Raw genomic sequence first — 18,652 nt, forward strand, 5'->3', positions numbered from 1 at the left:
ACTTTTACTTTTTGTGCTCACTGGCTGACCACTTACTTTCCATATGACCCACTGTTCCCAGTTTGTCCAGTTAGCTCATCATGTATGTCGGCAGACTTGACACAGACCACGATGTTGGGTTTCGAGTCCGGTGTAGAATGGTTCCAGAAAGCAAGTAAGACAAAAACAGAAGCCAAAAAATAAAGTAAATAACAGTGAGAATGTGGTTAAATCTAAAAACTTGGTAAAAATCAGTTGAGGGCTTTTTCTTGATTGCTTTTGAAAAGACTATTGGTGGGGTTTAGGAAAGGAGGAGGGTGGGTCAGTCAGTCAGTCAGTCAGTCAGTCGACAGCGGCCTCTGGTGGATTTACGTGAGAACAGCAGGCCCGAATTGCAAGAGAAATTTGACATCTCAAAAAGCATAAACAGCGGTCTCTGGTGAATTTGTGAAAGCGAAAAACTGCAAAAAAAATAATAAAAGTACCCTGTATTTGGCACTCTCCAGAAATGTATATAAAGGTACATTTTCAAAATGAGCCTGGGTTAGATTCTATACAGAGTGAGCTGATTCAATGTCCACTGCATGCTTTAATCTGTATTTTTATTAGTTTTACATTTGACTATTCAGCTCATCTTTATTTCTGTATTGCTTTTTACAACATAGATTGTGTCAAAGCAACTTAACATTGATTAAAAGTCATGATATTTCAAAATTGTGGAACATTCCAGTAATTCAGGCAGGCAGGAGAGTAGTGTAGAAGGTTGGTGCACACTGTTTGACATTTTATTGCATTTTTGCAGTAACTTACAGGCAGCACTGTTGCCAGTAAGTTACTGCAACTGCTCCTTTACAAATCTTTTCACCAGCATGGACCATGCAACATTTTAAGCTAGACTTTATTGTAGGGATGTAGGGATGAAAAAGGGTCGTAAGGGAACAGTGCAACCCAGGATCATTTTAAAAACATACCCCTATATACATTTCTTTAGAGCCTCTCAAGAGGTAAGTTTTTTTTGCAGTTTTTGTTTTCGCGAATCCACCAGAGGCCGCTGTGTAAGCTTTTTGAGATCTCAAATTTCTCTCGCGAGCGCCGTTCACTCCTGTTGTTCTTGTGTAAACCCACCTGAGGCCGCTGTCGACTGACTGAATGACTGACTAATTGACTGACTGACCGATCGACTGACCCACCCTTCTCCTTCCCTATACCCAACCAATTGTATTGATTAACCCGCCCATCCACTTCTCTAAATCCAACCACCAATTTTCAAAAGCAATCCACAAAAAGAAAAGCCCTCGTATGATTTTGCCATGTTTTCAGATTTGACCAGTTCCGTTATTCACTTGTTTATTTTATTTATTTATTTTTTGGCTTCTGTTTGTGTCTTACCCGCTTTCTGGAACCGTTCTTCACCGAACTTGAACCCTGTTGTTGTGGTCAACTCCTCTTTACATCTTAAGTCTTGATCTCCAGAAATGTATATGGGGCTACGTTTTCAGAATGAACCTGTTTCCTAAATAAGTTTTAGAGAGTAGGGGATTGGTTAAGGAGGCAATGTGAGACGTGGTCCCGCTGTCGAATCTTCGTTAACAAGTTAACTCTTTAAATAAGTTTTCTTAATGTGTGTTTTTTAATGTTTATTTACGGTTGTGAATGTAAATGCACTTGACAGACGTGTGTAACTCTGGAACCGTTGCAGCACCTTCACAGAAGTTATCCTTGTATCCTTGATATTAAATGACAGTTTTAAAAGAATTCTATTGAAATTATTGCAAATACACCAAACAGCAGTAAATGAGAGCGTCTTTATAAGGTTTAGTTCATGTTTTGATTTTTGAAGGTGACTGTCATATTGTGTTCTGTTCTGTGGTGTTTTTGTCCAGTAGAACTGTTTATGCAAGAAGATTTTATAAGCCTGATGTGTTTTGCAGACAGGGCTGAGTGATGGAAAGTGCTGGAAAATAAAGTGGGAAAAGTGTCCCCAAGTTTTAATGAGAGGAAGAGTTTGTGGTCTAGCTTCTGTCTATATGAACTCAGTGTTGGGGGTACACTGTAAAAAATGTGCATGGCCGCCCTGCATTTTTAAGTTGAATCAAATGACCTTATGGGTAGGCCCACACAGAATCTGCACCTATAGAAATCTGCAGAAACTGCAGATTTTTGAGCCTGTTATTCAGTCTTTTTGTTTGCTTATGTAAATGTGAGTAAATCTATATTTATTTGGCTTTTATATTAATTTCATTAATATTATTGAACAATGTATACATGTTTAGATGATTTATGTACAATACAGTTTGTAAAGTTATATATTTTTGTATTTTTAATTTATTATAATCGAGACTATACCACTTTTACCAAACAAATGGCTCTCGTTTGATCTGCATTGTAAACTTTTAATTCATTTTTTATGTCATGTGTTAAGTTTTCATGATTCTCAAAATCATTACACAAAAATCAACATTGTTTTATTTATATCTTTTACGTACAAGTGTACCAGTTTGCACTGCAGTTTGCGAAGATTCGTTGGAACGATGGATTTGGGAAATGCCAAATCAATGAACTATGTTAGTAACCATAGAACTTGTGACCTTGGTTGACTAACCATGGTTTTCGGAAACGCACCCCTGATCAATACTTTGTTTAAAAATCTGTTGTATATGATTTGATAACAGGTAACAGATAAAAACAAAGAAACAAACTGCCTGAAAAAAGTTGCCTGATGTATCAAATGTGATGCAAAATAAATATGAAAAAATGTGTATGTGGCAAAAATTTGTTTTTAATTTTACAAGATGGTTTAATAAACATCTCAATTCCAGAAAATTTGAATTTTCAGCTTATTTTTTGATATCTCAGGTCTTATAGGGTTAATATATTGTACATCTCTAATCCCAATACCTAAAACCAACTACTACCTTACTAACCAGTTAATTAGTAGTGTATTTAGCTAAAACCTAGTTAAGGTTTTGTTAACAACTTAAATTGTACATTAAAATAAAGTGTGACCAAATTTATTCAAACATAAATAATTAGAATCGGCAGCACAGTGGCTCCATGGTTAGCAGGATCGCCTAACAGCAAGAAGGTCTCTACTTCTATTTCTGTCTCGTGTTGGCGTGGATTTCCTCCGGGTGCTCCGGTTTCTCCTACAGTACAAAGTCATGCGCTGTAGGTGAATTAAATAAACTAAATTGGCCTTAGTGTATTAGTGCAAATGTGAGAGAGTATGGGTGTTTCCCAGTACTGGGTTGCGGTTGAAAGTGCATCCGCTGCGTAAAACATATGCTGGAATAGTTGGCGGTTTAATCCACTGTGGTGACCTCTGATAAATCAGAGACTAAGCCAAGGGAAAATGTATGATATCTTAGTTAATAGCAGTTTGTTAATATCATGATTGTACATTAAAATAAAGTGTGACAATCTTTTAAAGCATAAACATTTATAAATCACACTCTTAAAATGATAATGCAGTGCACAGGACAGACAAAAAAAAGCATAGAACACATCTGAATTATTGCAACAGCCAGCTTGATGACTTTGTAAAGCGCTCATCAGGTTTCATTTAGTCTTCCAGCACACTCTGATTATATTAAACCAAACCCGAAGGCAAGTCTTGCATATCAAGGTTGTCTAAACTGTAAAACAAGGATGTTATTTCCTCTCTTTGTCTCTCTGAACTCAATTACTAAGTGAAATGTGCACCTGGAATGTGAGGAGGCGCACTGATTGTTTAGACGTTTTGTTTATTTGGCCAGATCAAGGCGCTGATCCAGCAGGCCAAACACACACATATGCGGCACAAACAAATGACTCGGACAATCAGCTCGTTTGCATTGCTAATGCGATGAGACAGAATTAATTCCAACAAGTGCAACACAACGAGCAAACACAATGCAAGTCAAACGTTTGGAGACGCTTCACTGCGTTTGTTTGTCATGATCTCGAGAACCAGTTTGATCTTGTGGGTTTTGCTTAAGTGCTGGAAATGAGTTTTGTCGACAAATATAAACAGTGTTTAAACTTTAATTATTTTTCTCTTTTTTATTTTGTAGGGGATGAGTTAGAGTAGATAGTGAAGGAAAAGTGGCCAGCAAGTGTGCAGAACAATACAAAGCAAATGCAAATCATGTGAATGGTCAAACTTTTGACCTGTGGTGTAAAGTAAGTAACTTCGCTGTATGTCCAGCTTTAAAATTGTGTTTGCACATAACTGTATACTGTAAAAAATATATATTAAATGCTGGGTTCCAAGCAATTGAACAGAAGGAATTATGTTAGCTTATTTTTAAGAGGATCCGTTTTTTATGTTCCATCCAAAAATTTGTGAAAACAATTAGGTTAACTTAATTGATTTGTGTTGGGACAACATAATAATAATAATAATAATAATAATAATTCCTTACACTTAAATAGCACCTTTCTGGACACTCAAAGCACTTTACACATTGGGGGAAATCTTCTCCTCCACCACCAGTGTGCAGCAGCCACATTGCACCAGACTGCACAACACACACCAGATTGGTGGAGAGGAGACAGAGTGATGAAGCCAATTATGGTATAGGGATGGTTAGGAGGCCATGATGGACAGAGGCCAATGGGCCGATTTTCGAACGACATCCTGGTCACTGGTGTTGTGGATTTTTAACAACCACAGAGAATCAGGACCTCAGTTTAACATCTCATCTGAAAGACAGCACTCACAGAGCAGTATAGAGTCCCCGTCATTTAACTGGGGTATTAGGACCCACACAGACCACAGGTTGGGTGCCCCCTGCTGGCCTCACTAACTCCACTTAGCTTTCTCCAACCTAGCTTTCTTATGTGGTCTCCCATCCAGGTACTGACCGGGCACAGCCCTGCTTAGCTTCAGTGGGCGATCATGTAAGGGTTGCAGAGAGCTAGCTGCCGGCATGAAGGAATTGTGTGGAACCCAGCATTTTTTACGGTGTAAGTAATGGTAATAAAAATGCACTATTAACCAAAATTCACTATAAGATTCTAAAAATTTATTGAAATTAATTAAAGAAAATTGCTAAAAATGTACTAAGCCACAGCTGACAAAAATAGCTGAATTATGTTAGCTCGTTGATTTTATAAATTTAAGTTGATTGAACATAAAGCAATTAAGTTGTCCTAAAATACCCTCAAGAATTCTGTTGTTTCAGCTCATGCTTACTGAGTAGTTTGACCCAACAAACAGCAAGCGTCATTTTTTTGATTGTACACTGTAAAAAAATGCTGGGTTCCACACAATTTGTGAAGGGACAACATGAAGAAATTAATCAACTTATTACTTTTTCAATATAAATTTAAGTTGATTGAACATAAAGTAATTAAGTTGTCCTAAAAGAACTCAAGAATTGTGTTTTAAATGAGTACTTTGACCAGACAAACAGCAAATGTAATTTTTTGAGCGTACACTGTAAAAAGTTGTGGTTCCACACAATCAATTTGTGTAGAGAAAACATGAAGTAGTAAAGTTAACTTAACAGTTTTTGCAAATGTAAGTGGTCTGAATACAAAGCAACTAAGTTGTCCCTAAAAAAAACTCAGGAATTGTATTGTTTCATCTTATTTATTAAGAAGTAATTTGAACAAAGGGGCAATGCAGTGGCGCAGTATGTAGTGCTGTCTCCTCACAGTAAGAAGGTCATTGTTTTGAGCCTCGGCTGGATCAGTTGCTGTTTCTGTGTGAAGCGTTTGCTTGGGTTTCCTCCGGGTCCTCCTGTTTACCCCACAAGTCCAAAGACATGTGGTACAGGTGAATTGGGTAGGCTAAATTGTCCGTAGTCTATGTGTGTGAATGGATGTTTCCCAGTGATGGGTTGTGGCTGGAAGGGCATCCTCTCCGTAAAAACTTGCCGGATAAGTTGGCGGTTCATTTTCCTGCGGCGACCACCACATTAATAGAGGGACTAAGCCGAAAAGAAAATGAATGAATGAATTTGAAAAAAATGTTTTTTTTTGAGTAAAAACAAATACAGCAGGGGAGAGCGGGTATGAAAGTACCGTGGGACGAAAGTAGCAAAGCGATTTTCTTGAAGCCCTGACAACATTTGCTTTCCAGGCTATACCAGCAGCATGCTACCCTTGGTGGAGCTGCCAAATATCAGCTGATGTAGGCAGCGTGTCCTGTGGTTACGTTAAAATTTCTGTTTTTATGTATCTTATTTTAAAGTAAGCAGTTAAGCAGTTAAGCAGTTTTAAAGTAAATTTCTGTAGCGGTTCTTTTTTCTTATTAAAAAGTTGTGTCTTTGTTTTCATGCATCACAGTAATGATCAATCTACAGGTAATTTAGTGCAATAACAAATCCTTGAGTTTGAAATGTCTGAGTTTTTCAGTTTAAAAGTATCATGTTTAAATGCCACAAGTTCCAGTGGGGATGAAATTAACACTGATATTTATGTCCCACTGCTAATACCTTATTTTCATGTACACATTAAGTTTTAAGTGCTTTGATTTATATGTTTTATTAAATTAATGCATATTGCATATAAAATTGTACAAAATGTTAACATTTTGCATTGTTGGATTGCTCTTGAAACATTTGATGGAACCCAAATCTAAAATGAATGATATATATATATATATATATATATATATATATATATATATATATATATATATATATATTTTTTTTTTTTTTTTTTTTAAATAAAGGATAAAATATGTTTGCAGTGAACATTTACAAGGTCTTAGTCAGATATATTCAAAATAAACAAGATTAAGCCAGTAAATCTAGCAAATATTATTGTGTATTTTGACGCCCTCGTGTGTTACTTTTGTCTCTACCTTTGGGGTCAAAAGTAGCAATGTGCAACTTTTGTTTAAAGTGAAATTATTTTAAAGTTGTTATACATTTTTTTAAATACAACCCGATATTGATAGACCACACTTATGTCCGTAATACCAGCAAAAAAAACATTATCTTTTAAAAATAGTTTTCAAGTTAAGATATTTAGAAAAATGTTAAAAGCCGGTAACCACTGACTTCCCAATAGTTTGCAACATTCTTTACAATATCTTCTTTTCTGTTCATCAGATGAACAAACCTCAAACACATTTGTGAAAAGTGAAGGGTGAGTAAACAAAGACAGAACTTTCAGTTTTGGATGAACAACCCCTTTAACACTGAGGTCATTCTGTGAGTATATACCCTGAACAACAATTGGCTTTGGCAGGACACCCACCTCGACTCGCAATGATTAAACAACATCATTTACATTTGATTCCTCTTGCTCAAAACCTGTACGTGTTCACTAGACCAGAGATTAGTGTAGACACATTCAGTTGTTCTGGTCTGCGTAGCCTGCCAAACACTATGGCTTATTAGCAAGGGCACTGAAAGCTTTGCATTGAAAAACAAAATCAGTGAGAGTAAAAACAAGAGCAGTAAACAAATGCATTGCAGTAATCTAAGTTGACCGTGACCCCAGTCACTTAGAGGAGAGTTCAAAGTGTATAATCACCAAGCACTGATAAAACTGATTGTTCTCCGAGTGTGTTGAGGTAAACAGCGCAGAACAATCACGTCTCATGCCTTTTAAACACAGCAGAGCATGTCTGACATGTGACTGGAGCTATTATAGCTCTTATCTGCAGTTACTTCAGTGGACCAAACACCATTTTCACCCCAAAAAAGTTGTTTTTGATACTACAGTTATTTACAACAGATACCAGTACTCTGTAAAAAATAAAAAGCTGAGTTAACATTATTTTTAAGTAACCAGCTGCAAAGAAATTTTGAGTTTATTCAGTGGTTAAAGTTGTGCCGATTCTTTTTTTTAAGTTGACTGTTTGTCACTTACACATACTTTTTCAAAACAATTTGGCACAACTTCAACCACTGAAGCTTCAACCAAACTCAGCTTTTTATTGTTTACAGTAGTAAACACGCAAATGGAGAAATCAAAACTCAAAGGGCCCTATCATACAACCCAGCGCAAAGTGGCGCAAGGCACGATGCAATTGTTGTTTGCTAGTTTTGACTTTTTGACGTTTTGACTTTTTGCACCACGCTGTTCAAATAGTAAATGCATTTGCGCTCGTATGTGTGCCCATAGGCGTTCTGATTTAAAAAGGAAGGCGTGTTGAGGCGCATTGCTGGCTAGTTGCTATTTTGAGAAACTATAATAGACTTTTCTTTAGACCAGAACAAAGCCGGTCTAAAGTCCAGCGCAGAGCACATAAGTTGTGCGCCTCGCTTACACACTGCTTAATACACAAGATAAAGAGCAATACGCAAATATCTTATATGAAAAAGAATTAAAATATTAAGGATGTATATAGGATATAATAAAGATATAAATATAAAGTATTAAAATATTACAAAACATATTATTTTCTAGCCTACATAAATATAAAAACCATACTTTAATGTCTTCTTCTCAGGGGCTTTTTCAATTTATTCCTGACAATTTGCCTATGTAATGTTATTCTTATTAGCATCATTATTTATTATATGCATATTTATTTTTGTTTTATTAAAAACAACCTTAGATTTGCCCACCTGTCAGGTTTAAGACCATATGGGGCACAGCATGTGTATTAGGGTTTTTTTAACACACTTTATTAGTATTGTTTACTTATTTGTTTGCTGGAAATTAGAACTGAATTTAGAAATAGTTTTGAAACAAATCTTTGGGCTTAACAAAGGAAATTAATTATTTATAGGCCAATTGATGTCTGTGCATAAAGGTTTCCCCACGAGAGCAAAAGCGAAAGTGAACTAATAGCAAATGCTTATGGCATGAAGTAGCTTGCTCTTAAAGGGAATGGGAGATGAGACTCTGGTTGGTTTATTCTCAAAACACACCTATAACTCATTAAGAAAATAAACTCAAATCTTTTAGACCATGCGCCATGGCGCAAAGCTGATTTTTCCGTCCTTATATTAGAAAATATAGATTCTGACACGCCCTGAATGCATTTGCACCTTGTGCTTTCCATTTTGCGCATGGACCGTCAAAATAGAGCCCTGCTCCTGTAAAAGCTCCTTGCATCAGCTTCATTTGGAATGTTCGCGCCAAATAATGCTAATGTTATGATTAACCTAAGCATTAAATCATTATTGATTCACTTCTTCGAACTGCAAAGGGTCTTTATAATATATTTTTAGCATCGTTGCTGCTAAATTCAATTAATTAAAAAACAGACTTGCACAATGATAATAATTATTTACAACTGCCATGTTGAGCATTTTTTTTATCACTTTAAAGTGACAAGTATCCCTTTAACTGCCTGCTCTACAAAAATGGTTGACCATATTTTGACTGTTTTAAATAATGACTGTTAAAGTCATTTAAAGAATGACTGTTTTATATATTAAATAATGGTTTATATACACAGCATTGTTGGTAAACATAATACACTTAATTTTATCGTACTACACTTGATTTTGGTTTTATTGTAATAAAAAAAAGAAAACATGTTAAAGAACAATCTGAAGTATTTTAAAGATATATATTTCTTAAATTATGATATTTAAAAATGTTTTATTTTGATTATGCTTTAATTGTTCTCACACGTTATATAATCATATGTATAAATTACGATACTTTTACCATAAACCGACTTATTGAGCATTAGTTAGAGGTTGATATTTTAGCAATTATTGGATGTGTAAAAATGCATTGATTGTGTCAACTAGCGACATTAAAAAATGCTATGCGTTTTTTTTCTTGATGGGGCAGTTAAAGCTAGAGGTATAGTTTTTACTGTGAATTTAGAGTTATCAAACGAGTGTCATTTTAAAACAATAGCTTGTGGTCTTCATAGAAAAAAAATCTTTTCAAATGTTCTGCATAGGCCTACTCTGGTCTGGTCATATTATTTATGACAGGTGTATAGTATCATGCCCGTGTATAAGACAAAGCCTATTGAAAACAAGGTGTTGACGAACACAACCTTTGGTTTTAATTATGGATTTTTAGAAAATGTCATATTACACAGCAAACAACTTCCAAGATGAAAAAACGTAAAACAGAGACTAATCATACACAGATGTTGCACTGGACTCAAGGACCACATGAGTCAATTCGGTGTCTTGTTTTAAGTCAGCACAGATTTTGTTCTAGATTGACCATTTCAATTTGGAACAAGGATGTGAAGATTTACAAGCTCTCCAATGTAGCCTATGGTCTTTCCAAGTCTAAAGGAGTAGTTGAGGGTTTTGTTGTGAGGTGAAGAATGGCTGGATCTCTGCATCTGACAGCAGTATTCTTCAGTGTCAGGCTGCCTGCTGTCTGTAGAGCAGAAGGTTCTGACAAGCCGTTCCTCGCAATCCACTTCACAATTCCTTTATAAAAGCCTGGTACGATTCTCTGTATTAGACTAGCGTCTAATTCGGGACAAATAAAAGCATTGTGCAGCGGATTTTAATTATAAACACATTGATTGGGCTTTTGTATTAAAGTGTTTCTTTAGACATTTTGACATGGCGCCAAAAACTTTTTGTAGCATTACTAAAAATCAGTGTCATTTAGGAGATAAATTACGATTACATTGAAGAAAAATGTGTATTATTTCGTTTCCGTCAACGATCCGATTTCTGTGATCATGTTATGAAAACATAAGCTGCACTTATTAATTTAGTTTTAACTTTTTTCGTACAACGTTTCTATTACAAATTGACAAATAAATAATATCGAGAAAGCACGTATTTGTTTCTCTAAGGCATGCAGGCTTTATTTTAAATTTTTACATTTATATTTCATAAGTAATATTAACAAATTATCAATAATTAGGCCTACCTGCAGTGTGTAACTGTATTTGTCAAACAACGCAGTTATTTCAAACCTATCGCTTGCTAATTGCATGAAATAAAATATTTTAATTAATGAAACATGCAAAATGTTGTTGCAATTCTTCACTTAATGAATCTAATTTTAATTAAAATTTTAATTTAATTCAAATTTTAATTTAATTGTTGCCTTACAGCAAGAAGGTCGTTGGTTCGAATTCTGGCTCGGCCAGTTGGCATTTCTGTGTGGAGTTTGCATGTTGCATGTACATATTTTAATAAAATAGGCCTATTTCACTTATTCATTTTCTTTTCGGTTTGGTCCCTTTATTAATCAGGGGTCGCCACAACGGAATTAATGAACCTTCAACTTATCCAGCATATGTTTTATGTAGCGGATACCCTTTCCAGCCGCAACCCAACACTGCAAAAAAAATGACTATTCAAATGTATAAACTAATTTTGTTAGGCTAGTTATTACAATACAGGATGTCATAATACATACTTTTTATTTAAAAAAAAATCTATTTAATATTAGCTATTAAACAATAATGCAAAGACGAAATTAAATAGTCTTACTGAAGTAAACGTGATAATAAGGCCTAAGTATGTACATATACATAAACTGAATTGTATGAGTGCCTGTGTGTGTATGGGTGTTTTTCAAGGGTAGCGGCTAGAAGGGTATCCGCTGCGTAAAACACTTTATAATATAATATAGAATATTTGGCGGTTAATTCGGCTGTAGCGACCTCTAAAATAGAGACTAAACCAAATGAGATGACCATGAGATTATTCATTAAATAATTTATTTCTCATTTATTTAATTGTATATATTAAAGCAATTAATCTCATCTTAACACGAAGTTAAAACAGGTGTTTTGGACTTCGGCCACCCACCCGTGTCTCCAGACCGCTTAACTAACAATCCAACGACATGAAGCAAATACTCAAAAAGAGCGTCCAGTTGGTGCAACAAATATTAGTCGTCTATATATAAAACCGACTATATAGCAGGTTAAGATAACTTTATGATTGGATACTTGCTCTGAGCATCAACTGATCAACCATCCAGCGCTTTAGAAACGCCAGAGAGTCATTAGGAGGAGACACGCGCCCTAATGAGCTCCTTTTCAGACCTGTTGAATAGAGACAAGCACCCCTGCGGAGAGACCTGGGGCTATTTAATGCCTATTATACTCCATAGCCTGGCCAGTTTACACACGGTGCCTAGTTAGAGCACAGCATCTGAAGAAGAAACAGAAATAATAAATATGGAAGACTTGTTTTTTGATTTCGATGCTCAAGATGCATCCACAGACTTTGCGTTCTGGGGCCAAATGGACCCCAGTTTCCCCCAGATTCACTCTCAGCTGGACACCCTGCTGTTTGACTGCGGAGCAATGGCGGGCCAGCTTTCCCCCTGGTCCTCTTACGGGTGCCAGTCGGTGTTTCCCGAGGCTCAGCTGACCTTCACGGATTTAGACTCGCAGTCTCCGCAGCTGGAGGTCGGTGCTGAAGTGGACAGCTCCTTACTGGACGAGCCCCATGAGATGACCCAGCAGCAGCAGCGGTGCTTGGCGACGCATCATCCGTACAAGGTGCAGCGCCACGCCGCCAACATCCGTGAGAGGAAGAGGATGCTGAGCATTAATTCTGCGTTTGAGGAGCTGCGCTGCCACGTGCCCACCTTCCCCTACGAGAAAAGGTTGTCCAAAATAGACACGCTAAGACTGGCCATCGCTTACATCGCCCTGCTCAGGGAAATCCTCCTATCAGGCTGTGACCCCAAATCATATGTGGACGAATGCATGAAGAACGGCTATAAGAATCAGACAAATGCCATCTGGAACACAAGCGGTAAATATTTGTGCAATATACAGGCTGAGACTATTATATGTGAAGAGTTCAGATACAAAAACCTCTAAATGCCGCCTGAAAGTTACTTCCAAAATGAGGATTTTTTTTTCCAAGCTCCTGCGTGTATACAGTAGGTTCAGTAATATAAATTTTATGGCAAAGAGTAGGTCATTTTTTATAGTATTAACTCAACATAAACAAAGGAGGCTGAGAATTAGGTTCAGCATGATAAAAATTTCAGACGGCATTTGGAGGGTTTTGCATTTAACCTCTCTCTCTCTCTCTCTCTCTCTCTCTCTCTCTCTCTCTCTCTCTCTCTCTCTCTCTCTCTTTATATATATATATATTTCATTAGATAATATATGTTTATAATGTTAGTTAATTAATTACTAACACAAACTAATAATAGACAATACTTTTACATATAATCAAAGTAAAACACTTATCAATGTATTATATGCAATATACAGTCTTATTATTATTGTATTATGTGCATTACATACAGTTACAATCAGAATTATTAAACCTCCTGAATTATTAGCCCCCATTTATTTTTTCCTCAATTTCTGTTTAATGAAGAGATTTTTTTCAACACACTTCTAAACATAATAGTTTTAATAACTCTTTTCTTCTAACTGATTTATTTTATCTTTGCCATGATGACAGTAAATAATATTTGACCAGATATTTTTCAAGACACTTCTATACAGCTTAAAGTGACATTTAAAGGCTTAACTGGGTTAATTAGGTTAACTACGCAGGTTAGGTTAATTAGACAAGTTATTGTATAAGGATGGTTTGTTTTTTAGACTATCAAAAAATATACAGCCCAAAAGAGCTAATCATTTTGACATTAAAATAGTTTAAAAAATAAAAATAAAAACTGCTTTTATTCTAGCTGAAATAAAACAAATAAGACTTTCTCCAGAAGAAAAAATATTAATAGCCATACTAAGAAAATTGTCTTGCTCTGTTAAACATCATTTGGGAAATATTTAAAAAAAGAAAAAAAAATCGAAGGGAATTTAATAATTCTGATCGCAACTGTGGGCTATATTTGATATGGGTCACATTTTACAGTAAGGTTTCATTATAGTCAATGTAAGTTGATGTATTACTAACACAAACTAATGATGAACCATACTTGAATCCTGCATTTTTTTACAGTGTATCATTTACTAATCATAGTTCATTTACATTTCTAATGCATTATTAAAATCAAAATTTATGCTATGTGATGAATAAATGAAAGCATAAGCTATTTCTTATACAATTTTAATGTAAAGTGTTAATATACATTTTAATAGCATGCAACATGAAGTGCATATGACCCGTTTGTTAATGACGATTGATATATTCAGTTTAAACTATCATTAAACCAAACAGAGAAATAATGACTCAGTTCTGTTTTCTGAAATATCAAAGAAACTTTCACATTATGTCTGATAATATTTTGTTCTTCTGGGGAAAGTTTTATTTGATTTATTTCAGCTAGAATAAAAGCAGTTTTCCATTTTTTAAACACCATTTTAAGGTCAAAATTATTAACCCCTTTTCGCTATATTTTTTCCAGTAGTCTACAGAACAAACCATTGTTATACAATAACTTGCCTAATTAACTTAACCTGCCTAGTTACCCTAATTAACCCAGTAAAACCTTTTAATGTCCCTTTAAGCTGTATAGAAGTGTCTTGAAAAATATCTGGTCAAATATTATTTACTGTCATCATGGCAAAGAGAAAATAAATCAGTTATTAGAAATGAGTTATTAAAACTATTATGTTTAAAAAGGTGTTGAAAAAAAATATCTCTGTTAAACAGAAATTGGGGTAAAAAACAAACAGGGGCTAATAATTCTGACTTCAATTGTATATGTATATGTTGCAATACACTTATATGGTTTGGTAAAAATGCAATTTTCTACCTGAAAAACAAACATCCTAAAACTAATTTATAGTAAATACAATCGTGTTTTTCAAATGTATAGCAAAGAACTTTAACTAATGTATTTGTTAATTCTAGTTGCTATGGTAATACAAAACCTAGCAATATAAACAATTTGGTTTGGGTCATAACTAATAATCATTTAACAACTAAACGGGAAAAAGACCATGGGATTTAGCACTTCTGAAAAAATGAGCAGTGCAGTAAATATCTGAAAATCAAACTAAATAAGGTGTATATCATGAAAAATCTGGAACCCAGGCTCATTCTGAAGTTGTATGTTTTCAGCTACGTTTTTTGCAGTTTTTGTTTTCGCGCGTCCACCTGTGTATTCTTTTTGAGATCTCAAATTTCTCTTGTGAGTTCTATTTGCACCTGAACTTCTCACGTAAATCCATTAGAGGCCGCTGTTGACTGACTGACTGAACAATCAACTGACCCAAACTCTTCCTTTTCTAAACCCAATCGATAGTGTTTTAAAAAGCAACCCAGAAAAAGAAAAGCCCCCACGGCAGCCTGATTTTTTTTAACCACATTTTCAGATTGTGCCACATGCTCACTCTGTTATTTACTTGTTGATTTCATTTTTTGGCTTTTGTCTTACCTGCTTTCTGGAACCGTTTTTCACCAGACTCGAACCACGTCGTCATAGTCAACTCTGCGTCTCAAATTCTCACACGTATGCAACAAGTCACTGGACAAACTGGTAATCAAAAAAAGGAACGGCATCATACCACCCCATAGTGTTCGTTTTAAAGACAAAATGAAGCCGTATGTCCCTCCAACACAATCTCACAATCTCAATTCGTAACTTTTTGATTTAGTGGCTAATTCGTATGAATTCGTATGATCTAATTCATACAATTTAGTACAATTTTCTTATCACTCAATGACGGTTGGGGTTAGGGGTGGGGTTAGCCGCCATGCCTCCTTTTTTAAATCGTACATTTTCGTACGACTAAACTCGTACGAATTAGCCACTGAACTGACAAAGCGTAAAATACTTACGTTTCCTCGTGAGATCAGGCTGGTTCCTCTGGCAACATAATTTGTGATCTCCAGAAATGGATATAGGGCTACATTTCAGAATGAGCCTGTTGCCAATCTGACTCCTGAAGACGAATCACATTTAGCTTGTGTTTGACTGAAAAGAAAGAGCAAAACAAACATATTACAGAACATAAAAAGAGATGTTTAATGTACTTTAGAATATTATTATTGATGGATATGACCTAAAATAAGTACAAAAACAGGCTCAAAATCAAGCAATAGCTTAAATAATTCATTCCAGTATGGAAAAAACCCCATTAAATTTCTCTTTGGTTTGAGGAAAAAACAACTTTGACCATATTAAAAACATGACAGGAAAATAAGATCAAACATTTACGCAATCACACTGTCACAGCTGTGAGTTTATTCATTTAAACCAGCACTTTAAAGTATTAGGAACAGCCTGGATATTTACCAAAACACTCACAAATGTTTCCCCCTTGTTTTTTGGGGCATATGAGGTAAATTACTTATTTATTACAAGTACATATGCAAATAGGTCCTCAAAGGGGCTTAGGTCATTCAAACAGGCGTTGTTTTACATGCTTAAACAGTTCCTATTGTTCATACTGACTGTGCAGTTTGTTCCCAGCTGTCCAATCCTCTTCTGAAAAACTTCCTTTTCTAAGGCACAAGTATTTTCACCCAGCTGAAAGGGAGCTGAGTACTTTAGTTAACCACATCCCAGGGGTCCAGCTCTTCGAGGGGGGAGGATTTTAATGAATAAGTGTGCCTTTGTTAGCCTTAGACCAGCGACTTGTTAAAGGGTCATTAAAATGTATCTTAAGCCTCATGTTTGCTCTGCTTTTGTGTTCTCCGACTCCAGATCTGACAGCTCGGCTCTCTTGGATAAAGTGGGATTAGCAGTGAAGTGGGCCAGCGAAAAGAGATGCCGCCTCTCGCTTCTCACGCTCCTCTTCATGGCGTGACGATTGGTGACATCTGCAGACTTCTCACCGTGTTACACCTCCTGGCACTCGGGACACTTTTTATATTCTAATTTGTTGTGGGTTACAAACAAGCCTCCTTTTGCTTATCCAGACGCATGTTGTTTGTTTTGAATGAGGCCTTATAGGGACAAAGCTGTGGCACTTGTGCTTGTGTGCCAGATTAGAGAATGGCGAAAAGATGGCAGTTCGTATGTTTTGTCCATGAGCTGAAAGTAAAGCAAAATGGTTTGGCCTGGCAGCATGCCTGATTCAGCCACATTCAGATTTGAGAACACTTTTGGATGTTTTGTACCTCGAAATAATTAGTTCACTGATATTTATTTTGTTAATTTATTCTCTTTTTTATTTATTAAATGTTTTGAATCATTTATTTTGTCCTCAGTTATTTATTCATATTTCTTTTAAATTTAAATAATGTGTATATATATATATATATATATATATATATATATATATATATATATATATATATATATATATATATATATATATATATGTATACATATGGAGGAAAGTCTTAATCTTGACATTTTATTTTCTTTTTTTTAACCTTGCATAATTAAATTTGTATTTACGTAAAAAAATACTATTTTAAAAGTTTTACATAAAATAAAACATTTACAAAGATTTTTCTAATTAATCTTTTGAAATTTATATTATATATGCATTATATATACATTTCAAAATAAATATTAGAAAAATCTTTGTATTTTTTTCGAAATATTATATTAATATTATATTATATATTGATCATTTGGAAAAGTGGAGTTTTCTGACGAATCAGTTGTTGAATGATTATTCATCCCAATCATCACAAATACTGCAGAAGACCGATTGAAACCTGCATGAACCCATGAAATCAGTCAAATTTGGTGAGGGAAAAATCATGGTTTGGGGTTACATTGAGTATTGGGGCTTGTGAGAGATCTGCAGAGTGGATGTGAATATCAACAGCCTGAGGTATCAAGACATTTGTGCTGCCCATTACATTCCAAACCACAGGAGAGGGCAAATTCTTCAGCAGGATAGCGTTTCTTACTCATACTTCAACCTCCACATCAAAGTTCCTAAAAGCAAAGAAGGTCAAGGTGCTCCAGGATTGGCCAGCCCAGTTCCCAGCTTCAACATTATAGAGCATGTCTGGGGTAAGATGAAGGAGGTGGCACTGAAGATGAATTCAAAGAATCTTGATGAACTCTGGGAGTCCTGTAAGAACACTTTCATTGCCAATCCAGATGACTTTATTAATAAGTTATTTGTGTCATTGCAGAGATGTATGGATGCAGTCCTCCAAGCTCATGGGAGTCAGACACAATATTAACTCTTTTTCCACTGCAGTATGACTTTATATTCTATACTTTACATTATTTCTGTTACGTGACAAGACTTTTGTCTAAGCAAAGTCAAACCTTACTGTCCTAATTAAATAATTAAAAATCAAGGCATGATCATATATTATTTTGGTAAAATAAGCATAATCTAGAGGCCTTTGCCTTTCATATAAGCCACTACTGATACCAAACGATCAACTAGAAGTCAAGTAGAATAACTAGAAGTTATTATTTGCTGTTCCTAAAACTTGGATTGGCGACAAAACTTTTGTCAGGCAGTATATATATATATATATATATATATATATATATATATATATATATATATATATATATATATATATATATATATATATATATATATATATATAGCCGTAAATGTTACTTTAAGCTGTATAGAAGAGTCTGAAATGTGTTGAAAAAATCTTCTCTCCATTAAACAGAAAATCAAAAATAAACAGGGGGCTAATAATTCTGACTTCAACTGTATATATTTATGAAAAAAGCTATTTAATCTCCTTTTATTTGTTTCTTTATATTCTTTTTCAGTGATTTATTTAAATAATAAAAGAATATTTGTGTGTGTGTGTGTGTGTGTATATATATATAAATTCTTAATCTTGACATTTGAATCTTGTGCAACAATTTTTTTAATTACTTAGCACAGCTTTCCAATAGTTTTTCTGACTCATCTTGAAATTATATATAGATATTATATAGATATATAAATATATGATTTTAAAAACTATGTAATTGCAATTTTATTTATTAAAAATGTTATTATCTTTTTTCTTTA

At 34.8% G+C, this 18,652-nt stretch overlaps 1 protein-coding gene across 1 annotated transcript; it reads left to right on the plus strand.

The window, feature by feature from the left end:
- The first annotated feature begins 11,814 nt into the window (after positions 1–11,814).
- LOC110440056 (uncharacterized) lies at positions 11,815–16,893 on the plus strand. Its single transcript, XM_021479086.3, has 2 exons — positions 11,815–12,581; positions 16,402–16,893. The coding sequence occupies exons 1-2, from the start codon at positions 11,996–11,998 to the stop codon at positions 16,437–16,439; spliced, it is 624 nt and encodes a 207-aa protein (XP_021334761.1). The 5' UTR covers positions 11,815–11,995; the 3' UTR covers positions 16,440–16,893.
- The last annotated feature ends 1,759 nt before the right edge of the window (positions 16,894–18,652 follow it).

This window comes from Danio rerio, chromosome 9 (assembly GCF_049306965.1).
Source record: "Danio rerio strain Tuebingen ecotype United States chromosome 9, GRCz12tu, whole genome shotgun sequence".
In the NCBI taxonomy this organism is placed as follows: domain Eukaryota; kingdom Metazoa; phylum Chordata; class Actinopteri; order Cypriniformes; family Danionidae; genus Danio; species Danio rerio.

Excerpts from the sequence above, each read along its gene's own strand:
- LOC110440056 (XM_021479086.3), top strand. The coding sequence starts at position 11,996 with ATGGAAGACTTGTTTTTTGATTTCGATGCTCAAGATGCATCCACAGAC. Across the intron at positions 12,582-16,401 it reads TGCCATCTGGAACACAAGCG|ATCTGACAGCTCGGCTCTCT; the intron begins GTAAATATTTGT and ends CTCCGACTCCAG.